Below are 18,149 nucleotides of genomic sequence, written 5' to 3'. Positions count from 1 at the left end.
TTGATATTTTATCTTACATTATATTGAATCCTGCTTTAATTGATGGAGACAGTAATGACAAAAATATAGGTATTGAAGAAAATTTTGATGTGCTAATGAAATGGAACCAATGGATGATAGAATTGCTATATAAAATGACCCTTTTAAGTATGTCAGAAGTGAATAATAAGCCATTATGGATCTTGATCCTTATGACATTTAAATTTTGAGTGTTAATCTCCAACCTCGTTTCAATGTTTATAATAGATTAATATCGAATATTGAGATTTACTCTTTTTTTATGGTTTTTTTATTTATGATTACAAAAAAAATAAAGTCGGTTGTTATTTTTATATTTATAAATTATTCTTAATCTTATGATTTGTTTTTGAGGCCTATGCCTTGCCTCACTTGGGCAAAATATTTTAGTTTCTAATTTTACCTTTTAAAATCTTGTCCTAACACCGTTATATGTTTACATAATTTTATTCATACAAATCCATGGACACTCTTAGAAAAAGATGCTTCATTGGAAAAAAAGAATGGATACAAAAAAAAGAATGGACACAGAATGTTTCAAACAGGAATACTATAATTAACTGAATTTCATAACTAGTATTTCTTTTGATTAATGAAAAAAAAAATTATCAAGAAAAGGTTAGGAAACTTTGAAAAAGAAAATATAAAATCTAAAATCCCAAAGAATGTAGGAACTTCAAACAACTCCATGATGTAAGCATCATTCACTCAACCTAAAATTATTTCAAACTAAGCTTTAAGACCAAATCATAGCACACGATATTATAGTCATTTTGCCACGAGAAAAAAAAAGTGTACAATATATTTCTATTTGTAAAAATCAATACAGTTTTACATTCTTTAGGTTGAGTGAATGATTTGTTACAAAAATATAGGTATTTTTTTTCATATTTGTACAAAAATATAGAGTTTACTCAATAGATCTTCCTTCAACACTTTGTCAAATTAAATCCATTTCACTTTTACTATCAACTATGATCCTTCTCCAGCTTGGGGCTATTTTGCTACAAGAAAGTTTTAACAAATCTAAAATTTAGAATTAAAAGGTTCTCAGGGTATCAAATCTGAAAAACTGTTTGACATGATAAATATTAAATCTTGTAAAATCCTAGAAACATGTTTGGCGGATAATTTCAAAATTTAGAAATTAAATGAAGATTAAAAAAAGGTTTTATGAGACGTAGTGTAAATCAAATCCTACTTCCCATGGGATTTAGTAGGTTTAGGATTTATTGCTAAAACTGGAGGAAAATAAGGTTCCAGAAGGTATTAAAATTTACGGTGCATAAAATTTTTTTTTGACAATTTATTTTGCTCAAAAATACTTGAACTACATCTCGTAGTAGTAACCATAAAGGGTTCTAAAAACCACTCAAATAAATATGTGTGGACTTTTTTTAGATATTTTAGAGATTATTTCAACCCGTATTAAGAAAATGTGGACTAAATTGACATTTTTATGTATTCTAAAATATCAAATTAATGATGCAATTATGTATTCTATCAGACTAAATTTTTTTTTTAACGTTTTGAAGTTTTAGCTTCACTTTGGTTTCTTCTTTTAAATGATCGTAAAGTAGAAGTAGGTCCAAATTCAATACCTTTTTCATTATTAATACTATCTTCATTATCATCGTTATTAAAGGTGATTGTTTCATTTTTAACTTCAAATCCTTTCCTATTTTATTTTAGGTTATTTATTCAGCATCAGATTGCATATCATCAACAATCAAAGGTTTAATTACATAATCAAAATTCTTCTGTTTTTATAACTTGAAGTTTTGTCTTTTAATTTTTAAAAACATAACATAAGCTAACTTATTCTTTCATTCTGTAGCCACTCAATTTTTTTTCTTTGTATGCACTAGTTAAACCTTCTTTAATTACGTTCCCTTGCGAAAGTTGAATAAGCAAGAGTGAGAACCTTTATTAAAAATATTTGAAGTTCAGATATGTCATCTCAAATTTATAATCACAAATATTCTAGAATAGAATGAAAGGACAATTGCTAATATATATGAAAATTTGAAGCTTAAATGTATTTTTTGGCTATAAAATTATAAGTGAATGTAAATTTATTAGGAGAAGTTAGCTTACAGCATTATTGGGCTGCTTAAAATCTAGTTATTTCATTCTTGAAATGAAATTTCAGGTTGATCATTTGCCTTAAAATTGTCAACACAAGGACAAGTCTATCCATGCAATCATAGAAACTAGCCTTAACATTCATATATATATGGAACTTCTTTTCAAAATAAAATTGGGGGATTGTGTAACATACATTAGCATGTGGTTGTTAATATAACTAACAATTCTACTTTTCTTCAATAATGTCTTATATAATAGAAATTATTGCTAAAAAGAAAACCACCTTCATTTCACCGACGACGGGCTTATATAGAACCTCACAAGGTACAAAACATTTACAAATAAAACTTTAGACTTCATCTATTTACAAATAGGTTCCTAGATTAGATACAAATCTCAACACCCTCTCAAGATGGGCAAAAGATATTCACTAAGCCCATCTTGTCACATAACCAAGAAAAGTCTAATGAGCTAAGTCCTTTGATGAGGCAGTCAACCACTTACTCTCCAGTGGCTACATGCCATAGCTCCAGTAGTTCGTTATTCAACTTTTCCTTAATGAAGAACCTATCAATCTCCATATGCTTGGTTCTATCATGTTGCACTAGGTTGTTAGCAATGTTGATTTGTTGTCACACCACAACATCATTTGAGTTCCCTGATCCGCTTTGAGTTCAACCAACAAGACTTTTAACCACATCATCCCAGCAACTCCTAATGTCATGGCCCTGCCTTCTGTCATTGCTGTTGATCTTGCTACAACTATCTGTTTCTTGCTCTTCCATGAGATCAAGTTGCCACCAACAAACATGCAGTATTTTAATGTGGATCGGCATGTCATCAGCACAACTTGCCGAGTTAGAATCACCCGAGTTAGAATCACAAAAGCTCTTAATATTTACCCCATTTTTCTTGAATATCATCCATTTCCTCAGTGCACTATTTAGGTACCTCAAAAGCTGATACATTGCATCCATATAACCCTTCCTTGGATCATGCATGTAGCGGCTCACCACACTTATTGCAAAAAAAATATTAGGTCTAGTGCGACACAGATAGATCAGACAACCCACCAGCCTCTGATGCCTCTCACGATCAACTAATTCACCTGCTTCTATACTGAACTTGACCTTTTGATCAATTGGAGAGATTACAGGTTAGCACCCCTGCATATTTGTCTCCGTGAGAAGATCTAGTGCATACTTTCTTTGGAATAGGACCATCCCTTCAGGTCATGGGTCACTTCAATCCTAAGAAAGTATATGAGATGTCCCATATCTTTTACCTCAATTGCTTCCTCAATCTTCCCTTAAGTTGAGCAATATCTACCTCATCATCACTATTGATAATTATGTCATCCACATACATAAAAAAGTATGGTAGTCTGATATTCATGGTGCAGAAAGAGCACCGTGTGATCTGTATTGATCCGTCGATATCCCATGTCAACTATCACTATTCTAAACTTGTCAACCCAAGCTCTAGAATACTGTTTCAAGCCATACAGTGACTTCTTGAGCCCACAAACTTGCGCACTGTCTGAGATATATTGAATTCTATTGGTATCTCTAGATATACCTCCTCTAGTAGCTCCCTATGAAAAAAAACATTCTTCACATCCAGTTGGTGGAGTCTCCATTCACTATTCACTGCTAGAGAAGTCAGTGTCCCCACCGTACTCATATTTGCAACTATTGCAAATGTTTCATCGTAGTTAATACCATATGTCTGATTGTACCTTTTTGCCATTAGTCGTACTTTGTACCTCTCTGCCTTTCTTTTTTGAGTTTGCTTTGTCGTGAAGATTCATTTTCATCTACTTGTCTTCTTCCTTGTTGTTAGTGGTACAATCTCCCAGGTTTGGTTTTAATCAAGAGCTCCAATCTCTTCATGTAACGTCGTTTTCCATTTGGGATCCTCTTTATCACCCTGCCAACACTTGGGTATAGAGACGAAGTCCAATAATACAATGAATGCTCCATGCAAAAGTGAGATGTTAGAAGAAGAAATAAAGTTCCTAATGTCGAGTTCCCACCCAAAACGATCAAAAGGATGTTTCGCATTGCTGGGGGAGGTTTTTCTTTATGTTGGAGGGAAGGAGTAGACAGGAAGAATAATATCACCTAAGAGTTTTGAATCAATGGTGGGTGGTATTAGTGTCTCAAGAGTTGGAAAAGATCGGGACAAGGGACTTATTGGCATTGCAGACTCTGTTCCCTCAATTTGCTTATTCCTCTGTGTATACACACCCTTAACTCACCTTTAGCCCTCAATTTTTGTCTTCTCAGTTGATTCACAGGGCTTGACATTACTCCACTTGAACCACTTTATCACCAATATTACTCACTCTCTCTTATCTCATAGCTCTAGTGTCATTTAAGTCATCGAAGGGTGAATTTACGTCCAGAGTGTAGTATGTTCAAACTCTCTGAACGACGGATCCATACTCACACGAACAATCTCTTTTCAATCTGGCTCCAACAGACATAACCCATTTGAATAGTAGAATAACCCACAAATACACATTTCACAGCTTTTGAAGCTAACTTCCCTGTAGAGGGTCTGTTATCTTTCACAAAGCATATACATCCAAATGCCTTTAATGAAATGATCTTTCAAAATTTGACAAGGAGGCTTCTACTCCAACGCTCTTGAGGGCATCCTGTTAATCATATGATCGACTGTCAACACTGTTTGCCCCCATAAGTGTTGTGGGACATTCATTGCCATCATCATGTTCCGAGATATCTCTAAAAGATGCCAATTTTTTCTCTCTGCTACTGCATTCTGTGTTGGTGTGTATGACCATGTGGTTTGATTTTGTATTGTTTGAGCTGATAGGTAGTCCCTAAATGCTTTGTTGATATATTCTGTCATATTATCTGATCTCAGTGCCTTCTCAAATGCACCATATTGGGTCTAGATTGCCTTGTGGAAATCTTTAAAGCAAGCAACCACCTCACTTTTCTGTTTCATCAAGTATATCCAGATAACATGAGAAAAACAATCAATAAATGTAACAAAATACCGATAACCATTCATAGAACTAGGACAATTTTCTCATAGATCATAGTGTATCAAATCAAACACACCTTATCTTCTATTCCCATAACTGACATAAGAGCTACCAAACTCACAAGCATCACACATATGTTTCTCCTTATTTGTCTTTTCATACATAGATGGATACAACTGATTGAGTAAACTAAGACTAGAATGTCCCACAAGTCTGTGATGTAGCATTAACATATCCTCGACGTTCCTCCCAAATTCTCGTACTGTAGTTCTTTCCACCATGGATGTCAGAGCTGAGTCCATCCCCTCTCGGTTCAAACACCAGAGTCTGTTATGCAACGTTCCAGCCCCAAGTGTCTCGTCCGTCCCTTTCTCTTGGAAAATCACTTGAGGAATATTAAAAGAAACAATGCATTTTAACTGGAGTATAATGACATTAATGGATAAGATGTTTACTAAAAAGTAAGGAGCATGCAAAACATTAGACAAAGTCATATGATTGGTACATTTCACTGTACCCTTACCAACTACATATTGCGTTGTACCATCAATAGTCTGTATGCTCTCTAATATTGGTAGATGAGTATATGAAGAGAACTCTCAAACAATACCTGTTACATGACGAGAATCTCCAGAATGTATGATCCATTCTGATGATTCTGTGGTGAATATAGATGTAAAAGAAAGTGTGTCACCTTTGCTGAAGCGAGCATAAGTGGCAATGTTACCCCTTGATGTCGATGGATTCGAAACATTCTCAGCTTCAGCTCCTGCTGCCTTCTGCTTTCTCTTCAACAACTCTAGACACTCATGATTCTCATTGGTAAAAATCACACCTGTCTCTCCCTCATTCTTTGCTACCGTTAGATTTGCCCGATATTTAGATTCGACTTATATTAAAGGTAGAGGTAGACCTAAAAAGATGGGCATATTTTATAAAAATTGATCTTAATCTATTAGAATTAAATGAAAATATGACACTCAATTGGACACAATGGAGAAAATGATTCATGTTGCCGACCCACATAGTGGGATAAGGGCTTGTTGTTGTTGTTGAAACTCTACACCTTAGAGTAGTTATAAATAAACTTGCTCGCCTTTTGTTTTAGTAAACCATATTTATATTGTAGCAACTATCCCAATTTTTTAAATATTAAATCAAGATAATGAACAACACGTAGAGTTCAATAATATTTTACTTTCTTTATATTAGTATTCTCCTTACAGTTTTGTAGGCACTTGTACTGTATGCAATTGAAGAAATATGGTTGATTACTTTGTTAGGAAGTTTTTTTCCTTCATTCATGAGTTGAGCTTCTATAGTGCTTTACAAACCTTTTACAAATAACACCTAGACTTCTATATTTTCTATTTACAATTATACTCCTCAAAATAAGATACAAATCTCAACACTCCCCCTTAAGATGGGCAAAAGATATCCACTAAGCCCATCTTGTCACATAATCTAGACAAATTTAATGAACTAAGTCCTTTAGTGAGGCAGTCAACCACTTGCTCTCAAGTGGATACATGACTTAGCTTCAGTAGCTCAGTATTTGGAAAATATAAAATAAAAGCTTTTCCTTGATGAAGAATCTATCAATGTCCACATGTTTGGTTCTATCATGTTGAATTGGGTTGTAGGCAATGTTGATTGCTGACTTGTTGTCACACCACAACTTTATATGAGTTCCTTGATCCACCTTGAGCTCGACCAACAAGGCTCTTAGCCATAACATCTCGGCAACTCCTAAGGCCTTGGCCTTGTACTCTGCCTCTGCTGACCTTGCTATTACAAATTGTTTCTTGCTCTTCCAAGAGACCAAGTTGCCACCTACGAACATGTAGTATTCTGACGTGGATCTTCTGTCATCAACACAACTAGTTCAGTCAGCATCACAATACTCTTCAATGTCTATATGCTCGTTCTTCTTGACGATCAGCCCCTTCTCTGGTGCACTTTTCAGGTACCTCAGAATTTTATACACAACATACATATGATTCTTCCTTGGATCATGCATATAGTGGCTCGTCACCCTCACTACAAATAAGATGTTAAGACAAGTGTGACACAGATAAATTAGATGACCCACTAATCTCTGGTATCTCTCACGATTAACTGGTTCTGCTGCAGTTGCACTCAACTTAATCTTCTAATCAATTGGAGAGACTGCAGGTTTGCGTCCTAAGATGATCTAGTGCATGCTTTCTCTGAAATAAAGCCATCCCCTCTGGTCAACGAGTCACCTCAATCCCAAGGACGTATCTGAGTAGTCCAAGATCCTTAACTTCAAAATCTTTGTCCAATCTAACCTTTAGTTGAGCAATATTTATCTCATCATCACCAGTGATAACCAGATCATCAATATACACAACAAGCACAGTAATGTGACCACCATTTTAACGAAATAACACTGCATGGTTAATATTGATCTGTTGACATCCCATGCCGACCATAGCTTTTCTAACCTTGTCAAACTAGGCTTGAGGAGATTGCTTCAAGCCATAAAGCAACTTCCTAAGCCTGCACACTTTGCTCATTGCCTGACCTGTACTGAATCTTGGTGGTATATTTATACACACCTCCTCCAGTAACTGATCATAAAAAAAACATTCTTCACATCAATTTGATGAAACATTCACCTACTATTCAGAGTTAGAGAAACCAGTGTCCTCATTGTTCTCATCTTTGCTACCGATGCAAAGGTCTCGTCATATTCAATATCATATGTCTGATTGCACCATTTCGTCATTAATCATGCCTTGTAATGCTCCACTTTATGTTTTGGATTTTGTTTTACTGTGAAGATTCACTTGCACCAAACCGCTTTTTCCCCGCTGGTAATGATACTATCTCCCACGCCCCATTCTTATCCAGAGCACCAAGTTCTTCCACATTGGCAACCTTCCACTTTGGATTCTTCTTAGGTACATATCAACACTTGAGTATAGAGACAGTGTCTTGATGCAATGAATGTTCTATGTACATATGATATGTTAGAATTGAGCAATGTCATGTGAGAAACCAAAAAAATCAGGAGAATAACGATCAGGAGAACTACCCGCATTGCTGCGAGAGGTCCTCATTAAAACAATGAGTGGGAGGAGAAGGGAAATGAATCATATCAACTGGGTAATCATATTCTAAAGTGGAATGCGTGGTTGTCTCAGGAGTCGGGGTAGACCAGGACAAGAGACTTGATGACACTAGTGGCACAATATACACTGTTTTCAGACTTGATAGCACGAGTGGCACGACAGACACTGTTCCCAGACTTGATGACATGAGTGACATGGTAGACATTGTTCACTCATTCTGTCTTTTCCTCCTTGTATACAATCTCAGCTCCCTTTGATCTTGAATCCCTCAATTTTCAGTCTTATTTTTCTCATTTTTTGGTTTTTCCTTAGTTGATCTTTCCCACACAATAGAACAAGACATTGTTCTCACTTGCACCAATCTTTGACCATCACCACTCTCCCGCTCACGTCTCATACCTCCAGTATTTGATAAGTCACCAAAGGTGAGATCACCTTCAGAGTGTAGTAAGGTTCGAACTCTCTAAAGGACACATACGCGCTCACAAACAGTGAGTTCTCTATCGGACTCTAACAAACACACCTCTTTTCGGTTGTAGAATAACTCACAAAAACACACTTCATAGCTCTAGGATTCAGTTTCCCTACTAATGGTTGTTGTCCTTCACAAAACATACACAAACAAAAACCTTCAATGAGAGTATTCTGCTATTATCTCCTTTCAACATCTGACAAGGAGGCTTCCAATCCAATGCTCTCGAGGGCATTTTGTTGGTCAATTGAGCAGCTGTCAAAATTGCTTGCCCCTATAAGTGCTTTGGGACATTCATCGTGATCATCATGCTCCAAGCTATCTTTAAAAGGTGTCAATTCTTTCTCTCATCTACTCTGTTTTGTGCTGTTGTATATGATCATGTGGTTTGGTGTTGTATCCCTTGGGCTAACAACTATTCCTCAAACGCCTTGTTAGTATATTTTGTCCAGTATTAAACTTCAATACTTTCACTATAACACCGTATTAAGTCTAAATCACAATGTAAAAGTTTTAAAGCAGACAAACACATCACTTTTATTTTTGATCAGATATAGCCAAGTAACAATAGAAAAACAATCGATGAAAGACACAAAATATATATAACCATTCATAGAAGTTGTAGAACAAGGTCCTCATACATCTGAGTGCACCAAATCAAAAACATAAGAATTCGTTTTTCTAGAACTAACATAAAATCTCTTGATATGCTTACCAAATTCACGAGCATTGCACACAAGTTTCTGTTTATTTGCCTTTTCATATGAGGATGGATATAAAAGACTCAATAAACTAAATGAAGAGTGTCTCATGTGCCTGTATGTCGTAGTAGAACATCCTTCGCACTCCTCTCAGACCTTCCTGCTTCAGTATTCTCAACCATGGATGACAAAGCCGAGTCCATCCCCTCTCTATCCAAATACCAGAGTAGTCCATCCACTCTCTATCCAATTATTAGAGTTCACTTTGCTTATGTCAGTCTCTTTCACTTGAAAGATCACCTTTGGAATATCAAATAAAATAAGAAAATTTAATTGGAGTATAATGGTACAAATGGATAAAAAGTTCACTGGAAAGGAAGAAACATGCAAACCATTAGAAGTTATAAAATTTGTACTCCTCACTATACCCTTCCCAACCACAGGTTGTGTTGTACCATGAGTAGTCTGAATGCTCTCTGGAACTGCTAGGTGAGTGTAGGAAGAAAACTCACTAGCGACACCTGTCACATATCAAGATGCACCAGAATCTATTATCCATTATGGTGATCTTGTGGTGGATATTGAGACAAGAGCATGTGTATCACGAGCATCTATGGCTGAGTGAGCATAACTAGTTGTGTTCTCCTCGGATGATGATAAGGTGGATGCATTCTCAAGCACATTATCTGCCGCTCTCTGCTTCCTCTTCAAGATTTATGTTAAGTGTCGCCTCTTTCCAAGTTGACTTGCACCGTTTTGCTTCAGCGACTGATCCGCGCGACATCTTTTGCGATCGAAGCCCTCCTTTCTTGATTGATCTCGTTCGTCGTTTCGCATGACAGAGCTACGGTCCCATTCGCCTGTAATGTCTCCTTTGTAAGCTTCTTGATTCGATCGAAGCCCTAGCTTGCTTCACTTCTGTAGTTCCCAAAAGCTTCAACCATTTTGTCGATCCTGTCCCTATCTTCTTTTGTTGGCATGTGATCGCCAATCGAGTAGTGGTGATATTGGCTCTGATACCATTAAGAAATAAAGATGATTACTTTGGTAAAAACCTCTTTTTCTTCATTCATGAGTTGGGCTTCTATAGTGCCTTACAAATTTTTGACAAATAACCCCTAGAGTTATTTTATATTTCCTATTTACAATTAGACCCCTCAAAATAAGATACAAATCTCATTGCCTATCTCATGAGCAATTTGGCGTTTGACAACTTTGTCAATAACCTCATCATGCATTATAAATAGCAATTGTGCATTTATAACAAAAGAAAATGTGTCTATAGATTTCAAAATATAGTGTTATACATGTTAATAATGGAGTTTTTAATGCTCTATTATCTAATTTTTCGAACAACTATTAAATATTATTATGTTTCTTATTTCAATTCACTTCTTCTTTACTTCATTATTCATTTTTGTTAATGGTCTTATCTCCTCAACTACCATCTTGCTTTATGCTCATGAATGTTAGAAGATCTAGTTCTTGACCATAATTCTCAATGGAGCGATGCATTTTGATATATGAAGGACTTATAGCCACATTGAATGATATTATATTTTTATAAAAGCATTTTCTATTACCATGAGTAATTTTTTTTATTTTCAGTCACATGCACAATAAATCTATACATTGGTTTGTGGGCCCTTTTTTCAAAAGGAAAAACTAACTATCACGACTAGAACCATTATGTTGGGATCAAAATAATTTCCTCCATGTTTCTTTGAACTACTTTTAAGGCGGTGAATTTTTTTGATAATTTGCACGTTCTTTTTATCTTTATCTGACATTTTCTCATATAAACTTCTTTTTTTTTTTTTCTAGCACTATCATCTATTCTAACAAATAGCAAAATAGTCGTTACAATTTAATTGAGAAAATAAATAGTTAAAATATAAAATTTCCAAAATTTATGGCATTTAAACAAATCATAAGTATCAACTTCAGTTTGAATTTAAAGAATAAGTTATAGATACCTGACTATCATTTATCAATGTTTGCTAAATAATGCTAATTAAATGACGGTTACTAATTCTTTATAGATGCAGAGAAGGCATACGTCCGACATGAATGGAGACTAGATATATATTATGATATTAAAAATATTTTAATTTGATAGTCTAAAATAAAATTTCTCTATATATTGTCACAAAAGGGAAACATTTGAATCCGTTTGAGTTGCAATAATAGCTGAATTTATCAATTTGAGCCATTCAAACTACTTTAAACATCTATGATAGACATTTTAAAAAATAGAAGGCCTTTAAAAGTGTTGGAAATTGGTAATTGCTTTATATATCATGGGAGAGGATCCAAATCCATTAGATAGATGTTCAATTAAAATTTATTTTAAAAGTCATGTAGAAAAATGGAAAACAACTTTATATAGTAAAAAAATATGAAAATAAAGAACTTATCATAACAATTCATGATATAACAACAACAACAACAAACCTTTATCCCACTAACTGGACAGCAACATGAATCATTTTTCTCCATTGCATGCTATTGAGTGTCATATTTTCATTTAATTCTAATATATTAAAATCATTTTTTATACAATAAGCCCAAGTTTTTTTAAATCTACCTCTAACTTTCTTAACATAAGTCGAATCTATGGCATCTAGTCTTCTAACAAGATCATCACATGGTCTACATTTAATGTGATCAAACCATCTAGGACAACTCTCTCTAATCTTATCCACCACTGGAGCTACTCAAACCCTATCATGAATATATTTATTTTGCATTTTGTCTCTAAGTGTCAGACCACTTATCCACCTAAGCATTCTCATGCAGCAACACTTAACTTTGTTTTATGCTTCTCTTTCAAAGGCCAACATTCTGCGCAATAGAGCATTACAAGTCTCACCACCATCTTATAAAATTTTTCTTTTGTTCCAAGTGGCACTTTTCTATCACACAATTTGACCTGATGCATTCCTCCACTTCAACCAACCAACTTGAATTCTACTAATACATCCCCATCTATATCATCATCATTTTGAACAGTAGACCCAGGATATCTAAATGTTCATACTTTTAATGATTTGATCACCCGAAATTACAACTCTGTCATTGGAGCTACTACTACTAAAATTACACTCAAGATTTAAAACTAGAAACAATTTTAAATCTACTTAATTGAAGGCCTTTAGACTTTAATATAGATCTTCATAATTCAAGTTTTTCCTGAACTTTTTCTCTAGTCTTATCTATAAGAAGGATATCATCAGCGAAAAGCATCACCTAAGTACCTTCTTCTGTAAATGTCCAGTAAAAACATCCATAACTAAAGCAAAAAAGATATGAACTTAAAGCCGATTCCTGATGTAATGCAATTGAAATAAAAAAAAAAATACTTGGTCAATCCTCTCTTTCGAACACAAGTAACAACTCTAGTATATATATCTTTAATGACTCGAAGATAAGTCATATCAACATATTTATTCTCTAGAACTCTCCAAAGGACTTCTCTTAGAACCTTATCGTAAGCTTTTTCTAAATCAATAAAAATCATATGTGGATCCCCCTTATTCTCTTTGTACTTCTCCATTGAGCCTCTCAATAAATGTATAGCTTCCATAGTAGTCATGTCAGACAAAATGCAAACTGATTATGAGAAATCTTTATATCGCATCTTAACCTATTTTCAATTATTCTCTCCCATAATTTTAAAGTACGATACATTAACTTAATTCCTCTATAATTTACACACTCTTGTGGATCTTCTTTATTCTTACAATAGACCAAGTACTCTTCCTCCACTCCTCAAGCATCTTTTTAGTTTCAAAATGGAGACCAAAAACTCTTCCTCCACTCCTCAGACATCTTTTTAGTTTTTAAAATGATATTAAATAGTTTGGTAAATTACAAAATTCTCAAATCTCCTAAATATTTACACACTTCAATTGGGATATCATTAAATCCTACTGATTTTCGACCATTGAACCTGATGATATCCCAATTAATGATAACACTAAAATATTGACTGACATCAACAAAACCACTTAATCTCTGATTCTATGCATCAAGTGTTGACACTGAAATGATACTCATTGATAAATTAGCATGCATACTTACATGACCAACTAAGATGTAGTGAAAGTAAATGATTTATTGTGCTTTTTGTACAAGATGAATTTGTAAATTAAGTGGCCATCCTCATATTTAGCTTTTTAGCCCTTTTTCCAACAACTTTTTATTGCCTTTATGAAACCTTCTTCACGAACTCTATGTAATTTTTTGTTATGCTTCTGATATTTTGTTTCTTCTCATTATTTAGCTGACAATGCCAGATATTCATCTTGAGACTCACACTATAAGATCCCATGGAACAACAGTAGCAAGATTTCACTTGCATGACTGGATCATACTATTACTACTTGGAGTTATTGATGTCGTATTGAATATTATAGAACCATTCCATCGTTTTGTGGGAAAGGATATGATGGAGGATTTGAGATATCCGATGAAGAGCAACACAGTACCATTTTGGGCTGTCCCGGTACATTTAAAACCTATCTTATACTCTAATTAACTAAAGGCTTATTTGGGATCAATTTTGTTTAATATTTTTATTTTAATTTAAAAAAATATGTTTGTTTGGCATGTTTTTCTTGCATGTTTTTCTTTTTGTGTTTCTGACAACAAGTTAACATATTTTTTAAAACATTCAGAATGACTTTTAGATGTTCAAGTGTTTTTAAAAGCGATCATATCTTAATAAAATATGTCAAACGTCTTTATTTGAAATTAAAATAAAAACAAAAAATAAAATGTAAAAAACAAAAGTAATTCCAAATGTCCCCTTAGAATCATTTCAATGAGTTGTTTTTGCACTTGGTGGATCCTCGACATATAACACCATGAGTTTTTTTTTTATATGACAGTTGATTGGAGTTGTTTTGCCGGCTTTTATTTTCCTTGCTATATACTTCAAAAGGAAGAGTGTCTATGATCTGCACAATGCAATATTGGGTAACAAAATTGCTTCTTTTCTCATTTGTCTTTCAAAAAATCTCAGCGAGTTTATCGTAGTAGTGAGTTTAACATGAAATGTTGCATCCTAGCAGGCCTACTGTTTTCTGTGCTTATAACTGGCGTCCTAACTGATGCAATCAAGGATGCCGTTGGACGACCACGGCCAGATTTTTTTTGGCGTTGTTTTCCTGATGGTCATGATGTGGGTGCCTTATTATCACAGTTTTGAGCTCTTTTATTGAATTGTTCCACTAGCAACAATTTCTTTTAGGAAGATTTACATGCATACCACTCAATTCTTATGTATTTACCTATCTAACACCTAAAATTCAATTTTTACATATATGCCATCTTACTTATTCATGAAAAAGTGTAAAAGTTAAAACATTGGTATTTTTGATGTGATATAAAGGATTTAGGTGGTATAGATGTAAAAATTAAAGTTTATGGGTTACATATGTAAATATATAAGAATTGGGTGTATTTATGTAAATGTCTCTTTCTTTTTCTCATTCGGAATGTGGCAGCTAACCAAGGCGCTGAAATTTTTTTTATGCAGCGATATGATGACTTCACCACTAGTGTTATATGTCATGGGGACAATAGTGTTATAAAGGAGGGGCACAAGAGTTTTCCTAGTGGGCATTCTTCATGTGAGTACAAAATATTTGTGCCCACTTAGTGGTTGAATTTGTTTATTTAATATTTAAAACATTCATTATAATAATAATGTAATGGTAAACAATATTGCCGCACTGGAGAAATTGTCATTCAGTGCAACAAACTAAAAATGGGTAAATAACTGATGCATGATTTGTAAAGTTTTCATATGGCTTGATATTTTTTGCTTCAATGCTTCCAAAATTGCCTAATTGTATTTCAACTTGTGAGTTTTTTTCTCTTTTTGATGTGAATTATGCGATGGAAGTGTTTAGATAATGCATCAACTGTGAGAAATCTTATAAAATGGCTTCCTCAAAGCTTTTGTGAATTATTATTCGATTTGTGGCATGGTTCTTTGACTATTTTTTTAGATATTTAGAAGCGAATTTACGAAGGTATTTCTGCAATAATAACTTGTTATGATATTCTCAAAAATGCAGGGTCTTTTGCTGGCTTGGGCTTTCTTGCATGGTACCTTGCTGGTAAAATTCAAGTTTTCAATCGGAGGGGCCATGTTGCCAAAATTTGCATTGTGTTGGTTCCTCTTCTCTGTGCATCGCTTATTGCAATTTCTCGAGTAGATGACTATTGGCATCATTGGCAAGACGTTTTTGCAGGGGGAATTTTAGGTTTTTACTATGTTTTTTTATGCCTTTATTTTTTATTCAATTGATTTTTCTGTTGATTTCCTTACTCGTTGCAGTTCATCGCCATGATTTTTTTTCTGATTGTTTCTCAGGATTGGTGGTTGCTTCAGTTTGCTATTTACAATTCTTCCCTCCACCTTATCATGCAAATGGTATGTTTTAATGTTGGGAAATTTACACACATACCATACAATTCTTATGTATTTATGTATCTAGCACCTAAACTTCAATTTTTATTGCCATAAGTTAGACGTATTGTTGATGGCTTAAACTTCATTCTTCACCTTTGGAAGAATAGCAAAGTTAGTCGGAGTAACTTAGGTCCTGTTTGTTTTGGCTTTTTGAACCAAAGATTGAACCAAAACGCGGTTTTAAAGCGTTTGGCTCGTCCGCTTCCATCTCTCCTGACGGAATGCCGTTTCGCGATTGAATAGTAGCCCGAATCCAGCTGCTAGCCTGCATCCCGCGGTTACAAAATAAACTTGTTTGTTTCATCTGCTTCAATGCTTTTATTGTCTTTATGTAACGCGGAATCTGCATTATTAGATTCTTAATGATATTCTCATGAGCCTTGATTATCGTCGTATGATAAATTTTTGTGGAGAATATTATTCTGTGATTTTACCGTGATGCCCTCTCAAAACCATAATACATTTTTGTCCATTTACTGAATTATCATGTTGAAATGTGTCGAAAGATTTTTCAAACAAAGGGGTACTACAGTCATTAGTCAACTGACAACGCTTTTGAACATTTTTTTTCAAACATACTAACTGCTTCTGAAACACTAGTTTATGAACAACAGATTTTCAACAACTTTTGAGCTTTAGCTTTTCTACAGTTACAACCGAAATAAACGCACTCTTAGTTATAATTGTTATTTAGTTTTGAGTAAAGAATCTAAATTATGATTTGAACCTTAGTTTAGAAAATTGGGAGCTAATTCTAGTGGATATTGGTATAAATATATGCTTCATTTTATTCAGGAATGTTGGTGCCATATACACAATTGGCTTTGTGTATTATAACATTTTTGTTTTCTCACATTCACTCACTGAGCTACTACTCCGCAAGTCAGTCCATATTCTCATAACGTTAGAGAAGATGCAGCACAACTTTGGGATTCTCAAAGCATTTTTGTTACATAAACCAAAATTACTTCTCAAAAAAGTATGTAGGCGATGAGCTTTGATAAATGAAGATAGGAAAATTTACATACATACCACTCAATTCTTATGTATTCTATATCTAACACCAAGATTTCAATTTTTACACATATGTCATCTTATGCATGAAACGGTGTATTTCACTTTCTAAAAGTCAAAATAGTGGTATTTTTTATTTGATTTGAAAGATTTGGATGGTATAAATGTAAAAAGTAAAGTTTAGGTATTAGATATGTAATTTTACATAAGAATATGTATGTGAATACCTTATGAAGATATTCAAAACTATTCATTTGATCGACAACATTCCTTCAGACTGTGAGATATACTTAGAGCATGATTATTATTCCATAATTACCACAACTATAATGTGAAATTGTCATTATACTTTAGTACCTTGAAGTATTTTTTTTATAATAGCATGGTATAACTTGCAATTATAGACAATTACGATCAAATTTTGGAATTTTTATGGGTGATCAACTTCCTCCTGGCAGGTTGGGCGCCTCATGCATATTTCCGGGTGCTCGCCGAGATGACGAACGGCAGTGCACCTTCTGCTGCTACTAATGGCCTTGGCATAAGGCCTGTGGAGATTGAGACCCTCAATATTGCTTCAGAAAGGCAGAATAATATCGCTTCGCGGGACTCGAGCCCAATGTTTCATGATGTGGAATCAGCTGTTGGTAACCACAGGCAATGAATTTCTGGGCTGAATTTGTAATATAGAATATTTGCATATGTTTTGAGTAAGTCTTGTTGATTTAGATTGATCCTTTTATTATCATTCTTTTGTAATTGGTACATTTTTTGTTTGTTTAGTTAACATATTGATTGATCAAGCAAAACAATGCTGTTCACTTCTATTGGATTGCAAGCCAAACTTGGGTTGTATTGGTTTGTTTAATTGTTTCTTCAAATTGGGACACAAGTTGATATGAAGTTATATTATAATTATTCTTTTTTGAAAAGCAAAAAACATGCTTGCTAGCTCCTACATAATGATTATGTATTGATTTGCAAACCCTCTTCCACTTCTTTCCCTCTTCTTTTGATAAATTTATGATTTTGGGGTCCCAATTTATAAGTTTAATTATTATAAATATCAATGCTTGGGTATTAGATATGTCAACACATAAGAATTGTGTGGGCATGTATGTAAATTTCCCTATTAATTAAATTATTATTAAAAAATGAATTTTGAAAATATAATTTTTTTGTAACATTTTATAATATTTTTGAAACTCACTAAAAAATATCACAAGACATCTTAATTTTGGGTAATAAAATATTTTCA

At 34.0% G+C, this 18,149-nt stretch overlaps 1 protein-coding gene across 1 annotated transcript in view; it reads left to right on the top strand.

Moving 5' to 3' along the window:
* The window catches only part of LOC110024126 (lipid phosphate phosphatase 2-like), a gene marked incomplete in the record, with an annotated part of 18,015 nt that extends 244 nt beyond the window's left edge, over nt 1-17,771 (top strand). Inside the window, 7 exon segments of the mRNA XM_020723907.1 lie at nt 13,677-13,900; nt 14,286-14,373; nt 14,469-14,578; nt 14,936-15,029; nt 15,480-15,668; nt 15,779-15,838; nt 17,350-17,771. Coding sequence (XP_020579566.1) covers nt 13,685-13,900; nt 14,286-14,373; nt 14,469-14,578; nt 14,936-15,029; nt 15,480-15,668; nt 15,779-15,838; nt 17,350-17,555 — 963 coding nt within the window.
* Between the last annotated feature and the right edge of the window lie 378 nt (nt 17,772-18,149).

The sequence above is a fragment of the Phalaenopsis equestris genome, unplaced genomic scaffold (genome assembly GCF_001263595.1).
Source record: "Phalaenopsis equestris unplaced genomic scaffold, ASM126359v1 Scaffold000248, whole genome shotgun sequence".
NCBI classification, from domain to species: Eukaryota; Viridiplantae; Streptophyta; class Magnoliopsida; order Asparagales; family Orchidaceae; genus Phalaenopsis; species Phalaenopsis equestris.
This window is presented reverse-complemented; position numbering and strand designations above follow the sequence as displayed.